At 42.8% G+C, this 23,833-nt stretch overlaps 1 protein-coding gene across 1 annotated transcript in view; it reads right to left on the bottom strand.

Moving 5' to 3' along the window:
- agmo (alkylglycerol monooxygenase) overlaps nt 1-23,833 on the bottom strand; it is a 164,352-nt gene that overhangs the window by 113,206 nt on the left and 27,313 nt on the right. The window contains 4 exon segments of the mRNA XM_034173636.1: nt 10,738-10,773; nt 10,776-10,888; nt 12,147-12,165; nt 12,168-12,276. Of these exon segments, the coding sequence (XP_034029527.1) occupies nt 10,738-10,773; nt 10,776-10,888; nt 12,147-12,165; nt 12,168-12,276 (277 nt within the window).

The following is a 23,833-nucleotide window of genomic DNA, read 5'->3' on the forward strand; positions in this document are numbered from 1 at the left end:
GAGGGGAACGATGACCTTCTTTTCTGGGGTTGGCCACCTGACTATAAATATGTTTGCATACTTCAGAGACTCTCCCACTAATATAAACAAACTGATCTAGTAAACCTTGAAGATGCGCAGGTCAATACCAATAGGGCTACTGCCAGCAGTACTATGTGTGTTGAACTGGGGTTGAATAATCAGACACTGTATCAGCCTTAAAAAAAGTGGATGTCATCCAAAGCAGACTGCTAGATTGTCTGCTAACCCTGCACCACACAAAAATGGGAGGTTACACTTTGTGTCTGTTACATATCTAATAGTAAGTCCCTTCGGCTGCTCCCTTGTTTTCACTCGGGGTCGCCACAAGATTTTGCACAAGTTTTACAACGGATACCCTTCCGGACACCCGAAACCCAGCGCAAAGACCACTTGGCCACCACCCATGCACTGTCGCATATCTAATACAGTTTACTTTTCAGAAGGTCATTTAGTTCTTTAAATTCAGGTAACACTATGAAACAACAAAAACAATCAAGAGCATTGTTTCATGACTGGGTCATATTTTAATTTAACCTCCAAATGACAGCTCACAGTGCGCTTTACAAAATGAAATATATTGTACAAAAATAGCCATTCTTCAATAAAACCTGTCTATTTTTCATTTTAAAGGGTGTATACATTATCTCTTCATAACCAGGAAGTGCTTCATGCACAACCCAGAGTTTTACTTTACAGGCTTAACCCCATCTTTCCTCTATGGATGAATGCAACCGTAAAAAAACCCTAAAGCCCAGGTAAGACCCTTAACTCGGGTTTCGGAGTGGCTTGACATTATGAATGAGACACCTACAGCCCATTTCCTGGTGTGATGGCTTTTGATGCATGGATTGTAGTCTCAGTCCACTCATTATGCAGCACCCAGTACAAGAAAAAAATGACCATCGCAGGAGCCAGAAAATATACCTGATAAATACATTTTCACTATAAACAAGTCTGATATCTGTCCCCACTCCACAGCATTTATAGTACATGTCATTAGGCTGGTTATGATATTTAACAACTTACTGAGTATCCCAAATATTCTCAGGATGTCCCAGAGAGGAGCCCATTCAACCAAATCAAATGTTTTGAAGAAAAAAGGAGGGAAAAAATTATTGGGTGTGAAGCCAGGCTGTTCAAGTCTCTGAGCAGCAACTAACTGGAACTGAATCCCCGTTGCGAATAATCCATTTAAACTCCTTTCCCAGTGCAGAGAACAGTGTAACACACCTGTAGTTAATGTAATAGAGGTGAGTTCCCTTTCCACAATGGGATAACAGGCCCTTTCTTCTGCTCTATAGGGTTGATACTCTTCTCCAAAATTGAAATAAAGATGGTATGCAATGCCAGGAGCATCTCCACCCACCAGCTCCAATGCCAAAAAACTCCTGAAGCTTTCCTTCCATTCAGTTGTTTCACTGCCTTTCTAAGTTCACCAACATCTAGTGTTTCAGAGCTGAGTGGAGAATCAGCCACAAGAACCCTGACACTGGAGATGTCTAACATGCTAGCAAGAAGATCAGTCTTATACCACTCTGGAAAATAGCAAACAGGACAGTAGATTGGAGGTATCTGTCAGGAGTAAACAGTCACCCATCACCACAGTAGTGGACTGAAATCCAGATTTCCAGAAATAAAGTGCTCTGATTCCTCTTTAAGCAGCCAAAGGGGAGATGTTTAGGGCTTTGCAGTTTTGTTCAAGATCATTACGACCTTCATCTGCAGTCAGGGACTGAAGCCTCTAACAAGGTCCGCAGTCTGTAAATACATGCAGCAAAGTACTCAAAACACAATCTGACAACAAAGATTCTATCATGCATTTTTTCAGTTCTTCAGAGAGCACCTGCACCCCACCATAACAATAATGGCATTTAACATATGATCTGCCACACTAGTGAGAGTAAAAAAAAAAAAAAAAAAACTCCAATCCAATCCAGTTTGCATTTCAAATCAAAGTCCACAAAAAGGGAAAAATGGCCCACATTGTTAAAGCTGACTGTTCGTTTGAAGGGTATGTCTCCAGTTATCATAAACTCTTGTTGGGCAATTCATGGCAAGCTGCAGTGGATGGTTAGGAAACATAGCTTCTGTTTAGCCACAGCTTAACATCAACACAGTGGCAGAAAACTTTCATCCAAAATATGTAGAGGCGACTACTGGCAGCTCAATGTGCCACTGACACAAATAAACAACAGCACAGCCCACAAATAAATACCCCTCTTCCTCTGCGCTGTGTGGCGGTCCAACAGCTGGTCAACCAAAACACATAGAAAGAAGTTGTGTGTTTTTAAAAGATATCAACCAGCTACGACAGAAACACTGTCTCCATTTTTTGGAACTTTTTTGTAGTGATGCTGCTTTTGAGCTATGACTATATGCAGCTTGTTGCTGTGGTGACCCTGAGTTAAGACCACAGCTCTCTGGAGATCATGGCCTCTCACATCTGCACAGCTCAAAGCCAGCTGGATACAACTCCAAAATAATTGCTTCCTTTGCAATGTCCAGGAAAGCATGATGTGTTTGCTCTCTGCATGACTCCTCCCTGCAGAGATGGCAACTAAATCAACATTTTGCAGCCATTTATCATCAGATGGTTTTGCAGTTACTGTTAGTAGCAGAGATGGACCAGGATAGCAAAACTCTGACCAAACCATCACAGTGTACAACAAGTTCACAGAAACTTCACAGATAAGGGGCCCTATCTTCCACCTGACAGAAATCACTGCAGAGTGCAGGACTGATATCATCTGCTCCTAGAGGGCACCTACCCTGCATGGTGTCACGTGTACCTGCTCTACTCACACCTGATCACTACACTCTGGTGTTTCCCAAGTCCTCATTGGCTGAGCGTACTTGTCTTAGCTGTGAAATGATGAGGGAGAGTGAGGGCAAAAAAGAAGAAGAAGAAAAAAAAACAACAACAACCATGCAGGGTAGGTGCCCTCCTGAAGCAGATTTAGGCAGCCCTGACATAGTGCTACATAAGTGTTTACTGCTAGTTTGTTGGTTTGCAAGACCACTTTCATTCATTTGTGTGCCCCAAGCAATGGAAATCTGAAATTGGTCTAAAAATTAATAGCGCTCAGGTGCAGTACAGATGCACTGGTATGGCCTTGCACCAGAAAGCTTTTCTACCTAAATATGGTAGTGGTCTAGTAGTTAAGGCGGCTTGAGACCAGAAGATCACCGGTTCAAATCCCAGCCTGACTGGAAAATCACTAAGGGCCCTTGGGCAAGGTCTTTAATCCCCTATTGCTCCTGGTGTGTAGTGAGCGCCTTGTATGGCAGTACCCTCACATCGAGGTGAATGTGAGGCATTATTTGTAAAGCGCTTTGAGCATCTGATGCAGATGGAAAAGCGCTATATAAATGCAGTTCATTTACCATTTACCAGAAGGAGAGGAAACATAAATTAATAATTAAAAACACAATTAACACAAGGGTTTTCATATAAGAAAACAGAGCAAACCTATCTATGAGATAAAGCTATGAGTGTGATTAGGTACTTATTAGCAGTCAGTTTGTTCAAACTATATATAAATATAACAACGCTAAAATACCCTCAGCCATATGACCATAAAAACAGGAAACAGAAGTGACCTTTGACCTCTTAAAATACGTCAAGGTTAGCCATCTTTGAACTTGTCCCAAGTTCTGTGGCCAAGATGTTCACTGTGAATCTGAAGACCCTAGCAGTAATAGGAATGGACTTATGCTGAGCAAGGATGGATGGACGGAAGGCCTTCGCAATATCAGATGGCCATAATTTGGCCTTGGGTAAAATGGCTGCAATTCCAAAATTGCTAAATGTGAGGTTTTATTAGTAGACCCCTTTGAATGGAAGCGAAAGTCTATTACATGTTCAGTGCCATTACTTCATTAAAACTCTTTGTTGTGGTGGCATACAGAGGACGTATTATTACAAACGTTTGCCACTGTCCAAATACTTATGGACCTGACCACAAGGCCAAAAAAATTAGCAAAAACCCACCCACAATCACTACCCTCCAGGTTTCTCGACTGCTGCTCACTTGAGCATTGAAGTCCCCAAATACAATAAGGAGTCTCCATCAGAAACTTTTCCAGGATCCAATCAGAGTCTCCAAAAGGGCTGGATACTCTGAGCTGCTGTTTGGTGCATATGCACAAGCAACAGTTCAATTCTGCAACACAAAGTCGCATGGAAGCAGCCCGCTCATTACGGGGGAAATTCCAAATAGCAGTACTCAGTCGGGGACTTGCAAGCAGCCCCAGCATCCCACACTTGCTCAGTGCCTCTCACCCTGGACAACTCTGAAAAAAACAGATTCTAGCCCAAATCAATAGGTTAAAAATGCCTTTGGCCCCAAGGCTGACTGTACAACTCCTCACTCAGGGGGAGGAGGGGTAACAGGAAGCAAGAGAACAGGAACAAGAGGAGCAGCAGCAGCCAGTAGTTCTGATATATATACAGGGTTCTCCCCAGACAATCGAACAATGGCACTGCGCCATTATAGTGTTATCACAGCGCCGTTATATACTGCGCCGTGGTCCAGAATATTTTTTAATCCAGCCAGGCTGTTGTGCTGAACGCACTGCTGCCTGCTCTCACCCTCCCCTACCAGCAGCCAGCCGAGCAGAGCCACAGTGCAGCAGCTGCAGAGTAGACAGCACGTGGTCTCTCAGTGAAAGAACAAAAACTCCGTCAAAGTCTTCCAATAAAAAGAGCTCCTTCTGCCTGTGTAGCTAGTGACACATTAAGGCTTTATTTTACAGATGAAAGCCTTCATGTTTCCAAAGTTTGCGCAAATAAGCCGCAAAGGCGGTGAAAGAGTGAAGAGTCCTCTCATTCCCTCACAGACAGAGAGAGAGAAAAAGAGAGGGAAAAGGAGAGGAGAGAGAGAAAAGCAGCAAAGCAATATTAATCAACGATCATCGTCACCACCACAGCTTCAGTTAAACAATAAAATGTGAAAAAGTGATTCAGAACATTTTTCAATCTAGGGTTTCATCTTCAAAGAGCAAATTTACTTCTTGCAGAAGTATTTTTTTGTTGTTTTCCTTTTTACTATTGTTATTTATGCACCAATGACACCAGATCAAATTGTAAAAATCAGATTTAAAAAATCCTACAATGTGATTTCCTGGATTTTTTTTCTTATTTTGTCTCATAGTTGAAGGTGTACCTATGATGAAAATTACAGACCTCTCTCATCTTTCTAAGTAGGAGAACTTGCACAATCAGGGACCGACTAAATACTTGTTGGCCCCACAGTACATCTGTATGAATTTAATCCCACATATTTTGTTAAAGTTAGCAAGAAATCAATCAATCAATCAAATCAATGTTTTTTATATAGCGCCAAATCACAACAAACAGTTGCCCCAAGGCGCTTTATATTGTAAGGCAAGGCCATACAATAATTATGTAAAACCCCAACGGTCAAAACGACCCCCTGTGAGCAAGCACTTGGCTACAGTGGGAAGGAAAAACTCCCTTTTAACAGGAAGAAACTCCAGCAGAACCAGGCTCAGGGGAGGGCAGTCTTCTGCTGGGACTGGTTTGGGCTGAGGGAGAGAACCAGGAAAAAGGACATGCTGTGGAGGGGAGCAGAGAATCGATCACTAATGATTAAAATGCAGAGTGGTGCATACAGAGCAAAAAGAGAACGAAACAGTGCATCATGGGAACCCCCCAGCAGTCCTAGCGTCCTATAGCAGCATAACTAAGGGGATGGTTCAGGGTCACCTGATCCAGCCCTAACTATAAGCTTTAGCAAAAAGGAAGTTTAAGCCTAATCTTAAAAGTAGAGAGGGTGTCTGTCTCCCTGATCTGAATTGGGAGCTGGTTCCACAGGAGAGGAGCCTGAAAGCTGAAGGCTCTGCCTCCATTCTACTCTTACAAACCCTAGGAACTACAAGTAAGCCTGCAGTCTGAGAGCGAAGCGCTCTATTGGGTGATATGGTACTACGAGGTCCCTAAGATAGATGGACCTGATTATTCAAAACCTTATAAGTAAGAAGAAGAATTTTAAATTCTATTCTAGAATTAACAGGAAGCCAATGAAGAGAGGCCAACTATGGTGAGATATGCTCTCTCCTTCTAGTCCCCGTCAGTACGCTAGCTGCAGCATTTTGAATTACTGAAGGCTTTTTAGGGAACTTTTAGGACAACCTGATAATAATGAATTACAATAGTCCAGCCTAGAGGAAATAAATGCATGAATTAGTTTTTCAGCATCACTCTGAGACAAGACCTTTCTGATTTTAGAGATATTGCGTAAATGCAAAAAAGCAGTCCTAAATAATTTGTTTAATATTCGCTTGAATGACATATCCTGATCAAAAATGACTCCAAGATTTCTCACAGTATTACTAGAGGTCAGGGTAATGCCATCCAGAGTAAGGATATGGTTGACACCATGTTTCTAAGATTTGTGGGGCCAAGTACAATAACTTCAGTTTTATCTGAGTTTAAAAGCAGGAAATTAGAGGTCATCCATGTCTTTATGTCTGTAAGACAATCCTGCAGTTTAGCTATTGGTGTGTGTCCTCTGGCTTCATGGATAGATAAAGCTGGGTATCATCTGCGTAACAATGAAAATTTAAGCAATACCGTTCTAATAATACTGCCTAAGGGAAGCAGTATAAAGTGAATAAAATTGGTCCTAGCACAGAACCTTGTGGAACTCCATAATTAACTTTAGTCTGTGAAGAAGATTCCCCATTTACATGAACAAATTGTAATCGTATTAGACAAATATGATTCAAACCACCGCAGCGCAGTGCCTTTAATACCTATGGCATGCTCTAATCTCTGTAATAAAATTTTATGGTCAACATATCAAAAGCAGCACTGAGGTCTAACAGAACAAGCACATGAGATGAGGTCCACTGTCCGAGGCCATAACGAAGATACATATGTAACCTTCACTAATGCTGTTTCTGTACTATGATGAATTCTAAAACCTGACGAAAACTCTTCAAATAGACCATTCCTCGCAGATGAGTCATTAGCTGTTTAACAACTACCCTTTCAAGATTTTTGAGAGAAAAGGAAGGTTGAGATTGGCCTATAGATTAGCTAAGAGAGCTGGGTCAAGTGAGGGCTTTTAAGTAATGGTTTAATTACTGCCACCATTAAAAGCCTGTGGTGACATAGCCAACTAACAAAGATAGATTGATCATATTTAAGATCGAAGCATTAAATAACTGGTAGGGCTTCCTGAGCAGCCTGGTAGGAATGGGGGTCCTAATGAAACATGTTGATGGTTTGGATGAAGTAACTATGAAAATACTCAGACAGAACAATCGGGAGAAAGAGTCTAACCAAATACCGCATCACTGAAAAGCAGCCAAAGATAACTATACGTCGTTGGGATGGTTAGGAGTAAGTTTTTTCTCTAACAGTTAAAATTTGTTTAGCAAAGAAGTCCTGAAGTCATTACTAGTTAAAGTTAATGGAATACTCAGCTCAATAGAGCTCTGACTCGTTGTCAGCCTGGCTACAGTGCTGAAAAGAAACCTGGGGTTTGTTCGTATTTTCTTCCAATTAGTGATGAGTAGAAGATGTCCTAGCTTACGGAGGGCTTTTTTATAGAGCAACAGACTCTTTTTCCAGCTAAGTGAAGATCTTCTAAATTAGTGAGACGCCATTTCCTCTCCAACTTACGGGTTAGCTGCTTTAAGCTACGAGTTTGTGAGTTATACCACGGAGTCAGACACTTCTGATTTAAAGCTCTCTTTTTCAGAGGAGCTACAGCATCCAAAGTTGTCTTCAATGAGGATGTAAAACGATTGATGAGATACTCTATCTCCCTTACAGAGTTTAGGTAGCTACTCTGCACTGTGTTGTTATATGGCATTAGAGAACATAAAGAGGAATCATATCCTTAACCTAGTTACAAGCGCTTTCTGAAAGACTTCTAGTGTAATGAAACTTATTCCTACTGCTGGGTAGTCCATCAGAGGTAAATGTAAATGTTATTAAGAAATGATCAGACAGAAGGGAGTTTTCAGGGAATACTGTTAAGTTCTTCTATTTCCATACCATAAGTCAGAACAAGATCTAAGATATGATTAAAGTGGTGGGTGGACTCATTTACTTTTGAGCAAAGCCAATAGAGTCTAATAATAGATTAAATGCAGTGTTGAGGCTGTCATTCTCAGCATCTGTGTGGATGTTAAAATCGCCCACTATAATTATCTTATCTGAGCTAAGCACTAAGTCAGACAAAAGGTCTGAAAATTCACAGAGAAACTCACAGTAACGACCAGGTGGACGATAGATGATAACAAATAAAACTGGTTTTTGGGACTTCCAATTTGGATGGACAAGACTAAGAGACAAGCTTTCAAATGAATTAAAGCTCTGGTCTGGGGTTTTTGATTAATTATAGCTGGAATGGAAGATTGCTGCTAATCCTCCGCCCCGGCCCGTGCTACGAGCATTCTGACAGTTAGTGTGACTCGGGGTGTTGACTTATTTAACTAACATATTCATCCTGCTGTAACCAGGTTTCTGTTAGGCAGAATAAATCAATATGTTGATCAATTATTATATCATTTACCACAGGGACTTAGAAGAGAGAGACCTAATGTTTAATAGACCCATTTAACTGTTTAGTCTGTGGGTGCAGTTGAAGGTGCTATATTATTTTTTCTTTTTGAATTTTTATGCTTAAATAGATTTTTGCTGGTTATTGGTAGTCTGGGAGCAGGGCACCGTCTCTACTACGGGGATGGGTAATGAGTGGATGGCAGGGGGAGAGAAGCTGCAGAGAGGTGTGTAAGACTACAACTCTGCTTCCTGGTCCCAACCCTGGATAGTCACGGTTTGGAGGATTTAAGAAAATTGGCCAGATTTCTAGAAATGAGAGCTGCTCCATCCAAAGTGGGATGGATGCCGTCTCTCCTAACAAGACCAGGTTTTCCCCAGAAGCTTTGCCAATTATCTATGAAGCCCACCTCATTTTTTGGACACCACTCAGACAGCCAGCAATTCAAGGAGAACATGCGGCTAAACATGGTTGACTATGGTTGCTGGTGTCGCTAACTTCACATTTCTCAAAACAGAGTCACCAATAACAGAGTTTGATCCTCGGCGGTGTGTGTCGTCGAGTGGGGAAAACGGTTAGAGATGTGAACGGGTTGGCGGTGTACACGGGGCTTCTGTTTAGGGCTACACTTCCTCCTCACAGTCACCAGTCAGCCTGCTTTCCCGGCTGCTCGGGATCTGCCAGGGGGGAACTAACGGCGGCTAAGCTACCTTGGTCCGCACCGAGCCGAGTCTCCAATTCGCCCAGCCTGGCCTCCAAAGCTACGAATAAGCTACACTTATTACAAGTACCGTTACTGCTAAAGGAGGCCGAGGAATAACTAACATTTCACACCCAGAGCAGAAAAGTGCGGGAGAGACATGAGAAGCCGCCATGCTAAATCGGCTAAGAGCTAGTAGCTACGCAACCTAGCGGATTCCTAAAAACACACAAAGTGAATAATGTGTAAATAATTTAGAGGTGATTCAGCAGAAGGAGTGCTTTAGTTAAGGCACGTAAAGATTACACTGGGAAACAAATCGTAATCTAGATAACTAGATCAATCTAACTGCGCAGATTAAACAGCTAACAGACACAGAAAAACACCGCTGTGCTCCGGAACAGGAAGTGATACAATACCGCAGTGAGAGCCAACCACCAGTAGAGATGGTAGAGAAATAAACATTTCTAAATCTAAAACCACTGCTTTTATGGTTAATGCGCAAGGTTCCCGGTTAAAACTTACCCCTGCCCATTTCTCCATGTGATGTGGAGTGGCATCAGGCATAAAATTTGTGCCAAATCAGCATGCAGATCCACCTTGGATCTGCTGTGGTGACCCTGAGTGAAAACAAGGGAGCAGCTGAAGGGACTTACTTACTTTACAATACCTCTGAAGTTACAAGTCATTTTATAGATGTCACTATGCATTCCCCATGTACATGCATCATGTGAGGTCAAAGGTTTAAATTCTGGTAATTTCAAATCTCGTGCATGTGCACATGCACTTGCTCCTGCAGGACGGTGTTAAAAGGAACATGAAATATTTGTTATGGAATTCCACCCAAATAAATATCTTCTCTTTATTAAAATGAGCTGTAATTTTACAGCACGTTTCAAAAATAACAGACACTATACTGCTTGAATTTCAGTAGAAACTAAATTTTGTCAGTTTTGTAAAACTTAAAAGGCCATACAGCTTCACATATGTAAATGTGAATGGGTTACATTTATCTACGTTTTCTATATGAAGCAGATGCTCAAAGCATTTTATGATACCTCACCTTCACCGCGTCACACCAACACACACACACACGTTCAGAGTGCATCTCTGAGCTATGATTGAAATAAAAAAAAAACAAAAAAACAAAACAAAACAAAAAAAAACTGGATGAGTAGGAAGCGGACACTTGTGTTCATGGATGACTATTTCACCACCTTCCTGAAAGCATAAATTAGGAACTTGCGCACATCTGTGACAGCTGAGAAGGTAATTGTGTTGCATACTTCTACTTATGTGAGCAATAGGCATTTGCGTTAGCTCAGCAATTTGAACAATATGACATATATTATATTGAGTGATAACAATATACACCCCTCCCCCCCGCCACCACCACCACAACAATATATCCGATTATCAGTTTAAGTGAAGGGGACAGAAAAGACACACACACGCACACAAGTTTCTTGTGCCTTTTACCGTGGGAGAAGCGGTGAACCCAATAGTAACAAAATCCACTCCAAGGAAGGTGAACCACCAGGTCCACGGTGAATCCCAGGGCAGTTCCACCACATGGTACCAGTCCCACACATACATGTAAGTGGTCAGCTCACAGCCTCTTATCAGCAACCTGGAAGCAGCACAGTAACACAGTGTGACAGCATAGCATATTCATCTGTTCTTCTTGAGCTGCTTGTTAAGACCCAGAAGTCAGTTTTAATGTGCTGTATGTGTGCTGGGTAAAAGTCACTAAAAAGACAAAAACACAATATAGGCAAAATTTCACACAATAAATCTGTGCTAGTTTTTACTAGTTCTACATCAATAAATCTTTGAGTCATATTCGGACAGGTTTGATTTTATATGGGGAGGTGGAGTAATGTAATTTTACCGCAGGACATCTGTAATATTTATGGCCACCCCATATAAAAGTAAGCCCGTCTGAATACAGCTTTAGACACTAAATTAAAGCCACAAATGAAAACTGTGTGAGACTGCTGTATGACAGCGTCTGCACCTCAAGCAGATTAAATTTAGTCCTGTGTTTGGCAAACATGCATAAGACGTTGCCTCTTACTGCTTACATGAGCAACCACAGCATTTTACATTTCAGGGATCATCTCTATCCAAAATCCACAATGCAAAAAGAGAACAAGTAAGAGGGTGACAAAGCTGAGCTGCTCCATTTCATATCATGTTTTTGGATAAAACCCATTCATCCAGTTTTTTCTGTCACAACAGTGAATTCTCCCTCTAGTTGCCTGAAGATGACACATTTGCAGGGTCCATCCTTGACAGAGCACAGCATTGATTTTTTACACTGTGCCGGTCTTACTCTACTGAACAGAAAATTGATTACCCAGTGTTCATGTTTTATGCCGCCAGACACAAATCAACAAGGCTGGATGCAATATGTAATATGTACCACGTCATGTAGACAGACAATGCAACCAACTTTAGACAAAAGTTTGTTTGATATTTGATATGAATTGGTGTAAAACTTCATGGATGAGATGGCCACCGAGCATCAACACTGTATACAGCGACTTCAAATCTATACAGAGTGAGGTTTTATGAGATGCCATCATTTGAGCAAAAAACTAAAATTTAAAATGGACAAATTTAATGAGAGGAAAAAAGAGGGGAGATGCACCTGCAGAACACCCTTTTAAAATTATCTGTGACTTTAGAGTTTTCATTTTCAGAACGTTCACATGTATGTGAAAATTTCATTTACTGTATATGATGCATTTCAGAAAGTTCAACAATTGATTGTTGAACTATATTTTTTAATGAACTTTTCAAATTAGAGATTGATTACTCTTGGTTACTGACCTAAACTGTTCCTGTTCCACTCTGACATGTAAATGAAGTGTTGATGCACTCACTGCGGGAGTCTGGAGATCATCCAGCGGATATGGATGTGAGTCCATCGCTGATGGTGATCACTGGGGTTCCAGTCTTCAGCACACCCACCACCAGCTCCAGCACCATCAGATGCAGAAAGAAAAGAGTGGCCTGCACACACAGGGATGCATTAGTCAACACTGTTACAAACTCAGACCACACTTTTAGGCCAACTGCTGCTTTCAGCACAAGTTTTGAATGTGAACATTTGTTTCGGCAAATGACCTCAATGATGACAGGGCACTGAAGTCTTGTGATCTGTTATTTCACTTTGCACAGCATCCAGCCTAAAACCACAATGTATTGGCAGATTACAACAATTATTCAAGCATAGCTGAACTGATGGCAAAAATAGTGACATTAAACATTGATCAATGTTTGACACAGGGTGCAATAGTTGTTTTCCTTATACTGAGATAGGTGTTTAATAAAACCTTTTCCTATAAATCTTGCAACACCTAAGCTGTTATGCATCTTGGTTCAAGCCTGAATCCCAGAACGGTTGTGCATGGAGAGCTATTGTCTACCAATACTGTAAATCCAATTAAGTTAGCAGAACTCCAAAGACTGAACCAAGTAATTGCCCTCGTTTTGTTGTTGTGAACTCAAAAATAAGTCAGCACAACCTAAATATTTGAAGTTAGTTTTAAATACAGTGCATCCAGAAAGTATTAACAGCCCTTCACTTTTCCACATTTTGTTATATTACAGCCTTATTCCAAAAGGTAGTCAATTCATTTTTCCCCTCAAAATTCTACTCACAACACACCAAAATAAAAACATGAAAAAAGTTATTTTTAAATAACTTTTTCATGTTATAATTGTGCAGCACGGTGGCTTAGTGGTTAGTACTGTTGCCTCACAGCAAGAAGGTCTGTGGCCTTTCTGAGTGGAATTTTCATGTTCTCCCTGTGTTTGCGTGGTTTCCTCCAGGTGCTCCGGTTTCCTCCCACATCCAAAGACATGCGGGTTAGGTGGATTGGAATCTTTAAATTATCCGTAGGTGTGCAAGTGGATGTGAATGTTTGTGGCCCTGTGACAGACTGGCATCCTGTCCTGGGTGTAATTGCGATGCCACAGCTTGGTGCACCTATTTTTGAGCATTTTGCCCATTCCTCTTTGCAGAACCTCTCAGGCTCCATCAGGTTGGATGGGAAGCGTCAGTGCAGAGCCATTTTCAGATCTCTTCAAAGATGTTCAATTGGATTCAGGTCTGGGCTCTGGCTGGGTCACTCAAGGACATTCACAGAGTTGTCCTGAAGCCACTCCTTTGATATCTTGGCTGTGTGCTTAGGGTCATTGTAAATGAACTGCATTTATATAGCGCTTTTCCATCTGCATCAGACACTCAAGCGCTTTACAATAATGCCTGACATTCACTCCACTCAAAGCGTTTTACAATAATGCAATATAGTCTGCCATACAAGGCGCTCACTACACACCGGGAGCAACAGGGATTAAAGACCTTGCCCAAGGGCCCTTAGTGATTTTCCAGTCAGGCTGGGATTGAACGGAGAATCTTCTGGTCTCAAGCCCAACGCCTAACCACGAGACCATCACCAACCCTATTGTCCTGCTGAAGATGAACTGTCGCCCCAGTCGAGGTCAAGAGCGTTCTGGAGCAGGTTTTCATCTAAAATGTCTCTGTACATTGCTGCATTCATCGTTGCCTCAATCCTGACTAGTCAGTTCCTGCCACTGAAAAACATCCCCACAGCATGATGCTGCCACCAACACTTCACTGTCGGGATGGTGTCTGTTTTTTTCCAAACATGGCGCCTGGCATTCACACCAAGAGTTCAATCTTTGTCTCATCAGACCAGAGAATGTTGTTTCTCATGGTATGAGAGTCCTTCAGGTTGTCTTTTGGCAAACTCCAGGTGGGCTGCCATGTGCCTTTTACTAAGGAGTGACTTCCATCTGGACACTCTACCATACAGACCTGATTGGTGGATTGCTGCAGAGATGGTTGTCCTTCTGGAAGGCTCTCCTCTCTCCATAGTGGAATGCTGGAGCTCTGAGAGAGTGACCATCAGGTTTCTTGACTAAGGCCCTTCTCTCAAACTCGCTCAGCTTCGATGGGCGGGTCAGCTCTAGGAAGAGTCCTGCTGGATCCCAACTTCTTCCATCTATGAATGATGGAGGCCACTGTGCTCAATGGGACCTTCAAAGCAACAGAAATGTTTGTGTACCCTTCCCCAGACAGGTGTTGTGCCTTTCCAAATCATGTCCAATCAACTGAACTGAAAAGAATTACCCCAGGTGGACTCCAATTAAGCTGTAGAAACATCTCAAAGATGATCAGTGGAAAGAGGATGTAAGAGGATGCTCAATTTTGAGCTTCATGGGAAAGGCTGTGAATACTTACATACATGTGATTTTTTTCTTTCAATAAATTTGTAAAAATGTAAAAAAAAAAAACATGTTTCACATTTTCATAACACTTAGCACTGTGGCCTGTGTGCAGGGAAGTTGGTAAGGTTAGACCTTACTTATGTGAAGTGCCTTAAGGCAACTCTGTTATGATTTGGCACTATACAAATAACTGAATTGAAGTTGAAGAAATTGTCTGTAGACCTCCAAGACAGGAGTGTCTCGAGGCACAAATCTAGGGAAGAGTACAGAAACATTTCTGCTGCATTGAAGGGCCCAATGTGCACAGTGGCCTCCATCATCTGTAATCATCTCCAGGACTCTTCCTGGAGCTGGGCGTCCATCTAAACTCAGTGATCAATCAATCAACTTTTTTCTTATATAGCGCCAAATCACAACAAACAGTTGCCCCAAGGCGCTCCATATTGTAAGGCAAGGCCATACAACAATTATGAAAAACCCCAACGGTCAAAACGACCCCCTATGAGCAAGCACTTGGCCCACAGTGGGAAGGAAAAACTCCCTTTTAACAGGAAGAAACCTCCAGCAGAACCAGGCTCAGGGAGGGGCAGTCTTCTGCTGAGACTGGTTGGGGCTGAGGAAAAGAACCAGGAAAAAGACATGCCGAGAAGGGGGGCAGAGATCGATCACTAATGATTAAATGCAGAGTGATGCATACGGAGCAAAAAGAGAAAGAAACGGTGCATCATGGGAACCCCCCCCACAGTCTACGTCTAAAGCAGCATAAACCAAGGGATGGTCCAGGGTCACCTGATCCAGCCCTAACTATAAGCCTTAGTGAAAAGGAAAGTTTTAAGCCTAATCTTAAAAGTAGAGAGGGTATCTGTCTCCCTGATCTGAATTGGGAGCTGGTTCCACAGGAGAGGAGTCGAAAGCTGAAGGCTCTGCTCCCATTCTACTCTTACAAACCCTAGAACTACAAGTAAGCCCGCAGTCTGAGAGCGAAGCGCTCTAATGGGGTAATATGGTACTACGAGGTCCCTAAGATAAGATGGGACCTGATTATTCAAAACCTTATAAGTAAGAAGAAGAATTTTAAATTCTATTCTAGAATTAACAGGAAGCCAATGAAGAGAGGCCTCACGGGTGAGATATGCTCTCTCCTGCTAGTCCCCGTCAGTACTCTAGCTGCAGCATTCTGAACCAACTGAAGGCTTTTTAGGGAACTTTTAGGACAACCTGATAATAATGAATTACAATAGTCCAGCCTAGAGGAAATAAATGCATGAATTAGTTTTTCAGCATCACTCTGAGACAAGACCTTTCTGATTTTAGAGATATTGCGTAAATGCAAAAAGGCAGTCCTACATATTTGTTTAATATGCGCTTTTGAATGACATATCCTGATCAAAATGACTCCAAGATTTCTCACAGTATTACTAGAGATCAGGGAAATGCCATCCAGAGTAACGATCTGGTTAGACACCATGCTTCTAAGATTTGTGGGGCCAAGTACAATAACTTCAGTTTTATCTGAGTTAAAAGCAGGAAATTAGAGGTCATCCATGTCTTTATGTCTGTAAGACAATCCTGCAGTTTAGCTAATTGGTGTGTATCCTCTGGCTTCATGGATAGATAAGCTGGGTATCATCTGCGTAACAATGAAAATTTAAGCAATACCGTCTAATAATACTGCTAAGGGAAGCATTATAAAGTGAATAAAATTGGTCCTAGCACAGAACCTTGTGGAACTCCATAATTAACTTTAGTCTGTGAAGAAGATTCCCCATTTACATGACAAATTGTAATCTATTAGACAATATGATTCAAACCCACCGCAGCGCAGTGCCTTTAATACCTATGGCATGCTCTAATCTCTGTAATAAAATTTTATGGTCAACAGTATCAAAAGCAGCACTGAGGTCAAACAGAACAAGCACAGAGACAAGTCCACTGTCCGAGGCCATAAGAAGATCATTTGTAACCTTCACTAATGCTGTTTCTGTACTATGATGAATTCTAAAACCTGACTGAAACTCTTCAAATAGACCATTCCTCTGCAGATGATCAGTTAGCTGTTTTACAACTACCCTTTCAAGAATTTTGAGAGAAAAGGAAGGTTGGAGATTGGCCTATAATTAGCTAAGATAGCTGGGTCAAGTGATGGCTTTTTAAGTAATGGTTTAATTACTGCCACCTTAAAAGCCTGTGGTACATAGCCAACTAACAAAGATAGATTGATCATATTTAAGATCGAAGCATTAAATAATGGTAGGGCTTCCTTGAGCAGCCTGGTAGGAATGGGGTCTAATAAACATGTTGATGGTTTGGATGAAGTAACTAATGAAAATAACTCAGACAGAACAATCGGAGAGAAAGAGTCTAACTAAATACCGGCATCACTGAAAGCAGCCAAAGATAACGATACGTCTTTGGGATGGTTATGAGTAATTTTTTCTCTAATAGTTAAATTTGTTAGCAAAGAAAGTCCATGAAGTCATTACTAGTTAAAGTTAATGGAATACTCAGCTCAATAGAGCTCTGACTCTTTGTCAGCCTGGCTACAGTGCTGAAAAGAAACCTGGGGTTGTTCTTATTTTCTTCAATTAGTGATGAGTAGAAAGATGTCCTAGCTTTACGGAGGGCTTTTTTATAGAGCAACAGACTCTTTTTCCAGGCTAAGTGAAGATCTTCTAAATTAGTGAGACGCCATTTCCTCTCCAACTTACGGGTTATCTGCTTTAAGCTGCGAGTTTGTGAGTTATACCACGGAGTCAGGCACTTCTGAGTAAAGCTCTCTTTTTCAGAGGAGCTACAGCATCCAAAGTTGTCTTCAATGAGGATGTAAAACTATTGACGAGATACTCTATCTCCCTTACAGAGTTTAGGTAGCTACTCTGCACTGTGTTGGTATATGGCATTAGAGAACATAAAGAAGGAATCATATCCTTAAACCTAGTTACAGCGCTTTCTGAAGACTTCTAGTGTAATGAAACTTATTCCCCACTGCTGGGTAGTCCATCAGAGTAAATGTAAATGTTATTAAGAAATGATCAGACAGGAGGGAGTTTTCAGGGAATACTGTTAAGTCTTCTATTTCCATACCATAAGTCAGAACAAGATCTAAGATATGATTAAAGTGGTGGGTGGACTCATTTACTTTTTGAGCAAAGCCAATAGAGTCTAATAATAGATTAAATGCAGTGTTGAGGCTGTCATTCTCAGCATCTGTGTGGATGTTAAAATCGCCCACTATAATTATCTTATCTGAGCTAAGCACTAAGTCAGACAAAAGGTCTGAAAATTCACAGAGAAACTCACAGTAACGACCAGGTGGACGATAGATAATAACAAATAAAACTGGTTTTTGGGACTTCCAATTTGGATGGACAAGACTAAGAGACAAGCTTTCAAATGAATTAAAGCTCTGTCTGGGTTTTTGATTAATTAGTAAGCTGGAATGGAAGATTGCTGCTAATCCTCCTCCTCGGCCCGTGCTACGAGCATTCTGACAGTTAGTGTGACTCGGGGGTGTTGACTCATTTAAACTAACATATTCATCCTGCTGTAACCAGGTTTCTGTTAGGCAGAATAAATCAATATGTTGATCAATTATTATATCATTTACCAACAGGGACTTAGAAGAGAGAGACCTAATGTTTAATAGACCACATTTAACTGTTTTAGTCTGTGGTGCAGTTGAAGGTGCTATATTATTTTTTCTTTTGAATTTTTATGCTTAAATAGATTTTTGCTGGTTGTTGGTGGTCTGGGAGCAGGCACCGTCTCTACGGGGATGGGGTAATGAGGGGATGGCAGGGGGAGAGAAGCTGCAGAGAGGTGTGTAAGACTACAACTCTGCTTCCTGGCCCCAACCCTGGTCACTCTTCAGTAAAAGGCACATGGCAGCCTGACTGGAGTTTGCCAAAAGGCACCTGAAGGACCATGAAAAGCAAAATTCTCTGGTCTGATGAGACAAAGATTGAACTCTTTGGCGTGAATGCCAGGTGTCATGTTTGGAGGAATCAAGGCACCATCCCTACAGTGAAGCATGGTGGTGGCAGCATCATGCTGTGGCGATGTTTTTTCAGCAGCAGGAACTGAGAGACTAGTCAGGACTGAGGGAAAGATGAATGCAGCAATGTACAGACACATCCTGGATGAAACCTGCGCCACAGCGCTCTTGACCTCAGACTGGGGCGATGGTTCATCATTCAGCACTACAATGACCCTAAGCACACAGCCAAGATATCAAAGGAGTGACTTCAGGCCAACTCTGTGAATGTCCTTGAGTGGCCAGCCAGAGTCTGAAAATGGCTGTTCACCGACGCTCCCCATCCAACCTGATGGAGCTTGAGAGGTACTGCAAAGAGGAATGGACAAAACTGCCCAAAGATAGGTGCACCAAACTTGTGGCATCATATTCAAGAAAACTTGAGGCTGTAATTACTGCCAAAGGTGCATCAACAAAGTGTTGAGCAAAGAGTGTGAGTACTTATGTACACATGATTTCTTAAGTTTTTATTAAAATAAATTTGCAAAAATTGCACACAAAAAAACATGCTGTCATTATGAGCAGTTGTGAAGAATTTTGAGGGGGAAATGATTTTCCTCCATTTTGGAACAACGCTGTAACATAAAATGTGGAAAAAGTGAAGCACTGCAAATTCTTTCTGGATGCACTGAATGAATGGAATACTCTTTAAAAACCAGTGTAAACACTATACTTTAACTATGGTCTTATTCAGAATAAGGTCAAGAAGATAATGGCTGTCCACGTAAACATAGTTAATCACTACTTTAGTGTATCATGGTTCAACATGTTTACAATTTTTTGACACTACTACATGTAAACATGTAAATTGATTTACTCAAATTAAATAAGCTTATTTTACTTTTAAACAAAAGTGTTTATCATGTCCAAATGATTACTCATTTTGGAGTTAGCTAAACTCAAACATTTGGAGGCAACAACTTCCCTTTTTAACCACGGCTAGCATGCCCTCAAGTACTTACTGTATGTAGGCTTTTATTACAGACTGGTAGCCTCAGCCTGCCACTATTTTAAGTTAAACAGTTTAATGTCCGTCCTTTAGGTCCCATGCTCAGGCATATGAAACATCTAGAATATCAGATTACTGAACGTACTATTTCTGCAAGTTATTCAACAGCAATTAAGTGCCTTGTCTAGAATCCTGAGCACATCTGCTAACATGAGTGATCAGTAGTTAAAACCAAAAATCAGGCACTAGAGGTGCATAATGTCCTGCCAAGACGTTGAGGTACTTACTGTCTTTTGAATGGAACATGCTGTGCATTTGTCCATAGAAGCACATTGAAATTATGTTTGTTAGAAATGTGTTGGAATACAACTGTGCAACTTCTTTGTATATATATATATATATATATATATATATATATATATATATATATATATATATATATATATATATATATATATATATATATATATATATATAATATATATATATATATATATATATATATATAGGTTTTGCTCCCATTTTGTATGAGATGAACTCAAAGATCTAAAACTTTTTCCACATACACAATATCACCATTTCCCTCAAATACTGTTCACAAACCAGTCTAAATCTGTGATAGTGAGCACTTCTCCTTTGCTGAGATAATCCATCCCTCCTCACAGGTGTGCCATATCAAGATGCTGATTAGAGCACAGGTGTGCCTTAGACTGCCCACAATAAAAGGCCACTCTGAAAGGTGCAGTTTTATCACACAGCACAATGCCACAGATGTCGCAAGATTTGAGGGAGCGTGCAATTGGCATGCTGACAGCAGGAATGTCAACCAGAGCTGTTGCTCGTGTATTGAATGTTCATCTCAACCATAAGCCGTCTCCAAAGGCGTTTCAGAGAATTTGGCAGTACATCCAACCAGCCTCACAACCGCAGACCACGTGTAACCACACCAGCCCAGGACCTCCACATCCAGCATGTTCACCTCCAAGATCGTCTGAGACCAGCCACTCGGACAGCTGCTGAAACAATAGGTTTGCATAACCAAAGAATTTCTACACAAACTGTCAGAAACCGTCTCAGGGAAGCTCATCTGCATGCTCGTCGTCCTCATCGGGGTCTCGACCTGACTCCAGTTCGTCGTCGTAACTGACTTGAGTGGGCAAATGCTCACATTCGCTGGTGTTTGGCACGTTGGAGAGGTGGTCTCTTCACGGATGAATCCCGGTTCACACTGTTCAGGCCAGATGGCAGACAGCGTGTGTGGTGTCGTGTGGGTGAGCGGTTTTTTGATGTCAATGTTGTGGATCGAGTGGCCCATGGTGGCGGTGGGGTTATGGTATGGGCAGGCGTCTGTTATGGAGGAAGAACACAGGTGCATTTTATTGATGGCATTTTGAATGCACAGAGATATGCACAGCAGGATAATGCACAGCCCTATGTTGCAAGGATCTGTACACAATTCTTGGAAGCTGAAAATGTCCCAGTTCTTGCATGGCCGGCATACTCACCGGACATGTCACCCATTGAGCATGTTTGGGATGCTCTGGACCGGCGTATACGACAACGTGTACCAGTTCCTGCCAATATCCAGCAACGTAGTACAGCCATTGAAGGGGAGTGGACCAACATTCCACAGGCCACAACTGACAACCTGATCACCTCTATGCGAAGGAGATGTGTTGCACTGCATGAGGCAAATGGTGATCACACCAGATAATGACTGGTATCCCCCCCCCCCCCCCAATAAAACAAAACTGCACCTTTCAGAGTGGCCTTTTATTGTGGACAGTCTAAGGCACACCTGTGCACTAATCATGGTGTCTAATCAGCATCTTGATATGGCACACCTGTGAGGTGGGATGGATTATCTCAGCAAAGGAGAAGTGCTCACTATCACAGATTTAGTCTGGTTTGTGAACAATATTTGAGGGAAATGGTGATATTGTGTATGTGGAAAAAGTTTTAGATCTTGAGTTCATCTCATACAAAATGGGAGCAAAACCAAAAGTGTTGCGTTTATATTTTGTTGAGTATGTGTGTATATATGTGCACTGGGTATCATTTTCATACTGTTATACTTTTCATACATTTGTATCTTTATATTTGTTTACTTGTGAGCTCTGCACAAGAATTCCAATGTACCCAATCCTTGCATCCAAGTGCTAATGGTAAATAAAGTCTCTCTAGCTACATGAGATTGCAGGACAAGGCATTATTCTGTCAAAAGGAATAAAATACATTCTTGAACAACTACAAACTATACCAAGATAATCCTCAAGATATCCAGAATGTCCTGTAGAAGAAGTAGCTGCATCTAAAAAAGAAAACAAAAACTAGAACACTGCGCTCGTACACCATGAACCTCCGCCTTCAACTAGTTTCAAATTCCACTAAAATTTGTAAACTTTGTAAAAAAAAAATTTCAAGGTCAAAGTCCTGTTAGAACTGGCTTTTCATCAGTGAAATTAGATGTGATCAAATGTCAGGAGTATGTATTTAAATCAAAGTTTTTTGTGGTGGTGTCAGGTTTTTTTGGTTTCTGAATTCCCCCTCTAGCTGCCACCTTATCATGAGGGGGAGTTTGCGTACCCGGATGATCCTAGGAGTTATGTTGTCGAGGGCTTTGTGCCCCTTGAAGGGTCTCCCAAGGCAAACAGGTCCTAGGTGACGGGTCAGACTAAGGGCAGTTCAGAACCTCCATGACCAGTAAAAAATTCAAGGACCAAGACGTCACCCAGTATGGCAGAGCGGGGGCCCCACCCTGGAGGCAGGCCTGGGGTTGGGGCTCCCGCGCGAGCGCCTGGTGGTTGGGCCTTAGCCCATGGGGCCCGGCAGGGCTCAGCCCAAGAGAGCGACGTGGGCTCGCCCTCCTGTGGGTTCACCACCTGCAGAGGGGGCCATGGGGGTCGGGTGCAGAGAGGATTGGGTGGCGGTCAAGGGCGGGTGGGCCGGCGGCCCAGTCCATGCTCACAGCCCCTGGCTGTTGGGACGTGGAATGTCACCTCGCATGGGGGGAAGGAGCCTGAGCTTGTGCGGGAGATTGAGAGATAGTCGGGCTCACCTCCACACACAGCTTGGGCTCTGGTACCCAACTCATGGAGAGGGCTGGACGCCTCATTTTTCCCACGGGGAGAGGTGGAGAGCTGGGGTCGCATTGCTTATTGCTCCCCAGCTCCGTCGCCATGTGTTGGAGTTCACTCCAGTGAAGGAGAGGGTGGCGTTCCTAAGCCTTCGGGTCGGGGACAGGTCTCTCACCGTTGTCTCAGCCTACGGGCCGAGCGGCAGTGCAGCGTACCCGACCTTCTTGGAGTCCCTGGGAGGGGTACTAGACAGCGCTCCGACTGGGGACTCCATTGTTCTCCTGGGGGATTTCAATGCCCACTGTGGGCCGGCGACAGTGAGACCTGGAGGGGGTGATCGGGAAGCACGGCCTCCCCGATCTGAACCCATGTGGTGTTCAGTTGTTGGACTTCTGTGCTAGTCACAGTTTGTCCATCATGAACACCATGTTCGAGCACAAGGGTGTCCATAAGTGCCAGTGGCACCAGGACGCCCTAAGCCGGAGGTTGATGATCGACTTTGTAGTAGCATCATCTGACCTTCAGCCACGTGTCTCGGACACTCGAGTGAAGAGAGGGGCAGAGCTGTCGCGACCGATCACCACCTGGTGGTGAGTTGGATCCGCTGGGAGGGGAGGAAGCCGGTCAGACCTGGCAGGCCCAAATGTATCATGAGGGTCTGCTGGGAACGACTGGCCGGAACCCTCTGTCAGCGTGGTCTTCAACTCCCACCTCTGGGAGAGCTTCTCCCAGAATCCCGGGGGAGGTTGGAGACATGGAGTCCGAGTGGACCATGTTCTCCACCTCCATTGTCGATGCGGCCGCTCGTAGCTGTGGTCGCAAGGTCTCTGGTGCCTGTCGCGGCGGCAATCCCCGAACCCGGTGGTGGACGCCAGACGTAAGGGATGCCATCAAGCTGAAGGAGTCCTACTTACCTTTGTTGGTAGGTGGGACCCCGGAGGCAGCTGACAGGTACCGGCAGGCAAGCGTGCCGCAGCCCATGCGGTCGCAGAGGCAAAAACTCGGGTCTGGGAGGAGATCGGGGAGGCATGGAGGAGGACTATCAGTCGGCCTCGAAGAGATTCTGGCAAACCGTCCGACGCCTCAGGAGGCGGAAGCAGCTCTTCACCAACACTGTTTACAGTGTGGGTGGGGAACTGTTGACCCTGACTGGGGATGTTGTCGGGCGGTGGAAGGAATACTTCGAGGATCTCCTCAATCCCATTGTCACGTCTTCCGAAGAGGAAGCAGAGACTGGGGACTCAGAGGCAGACT

This window comes from Thalassophryne amazonica, chromosome 7 (genome assembly GCF_902500255.1).
Source record: "Thalassophryne amazonica chromosome 7, fThaAma1.1, whole genome shotgun sequence".
NCBI lineage: Eukaryota > Metazoa > Chordata > Actinopteri > Batrachoidiformes > Batrachoididae > Thalassophryne > Thalassophryne amazonica.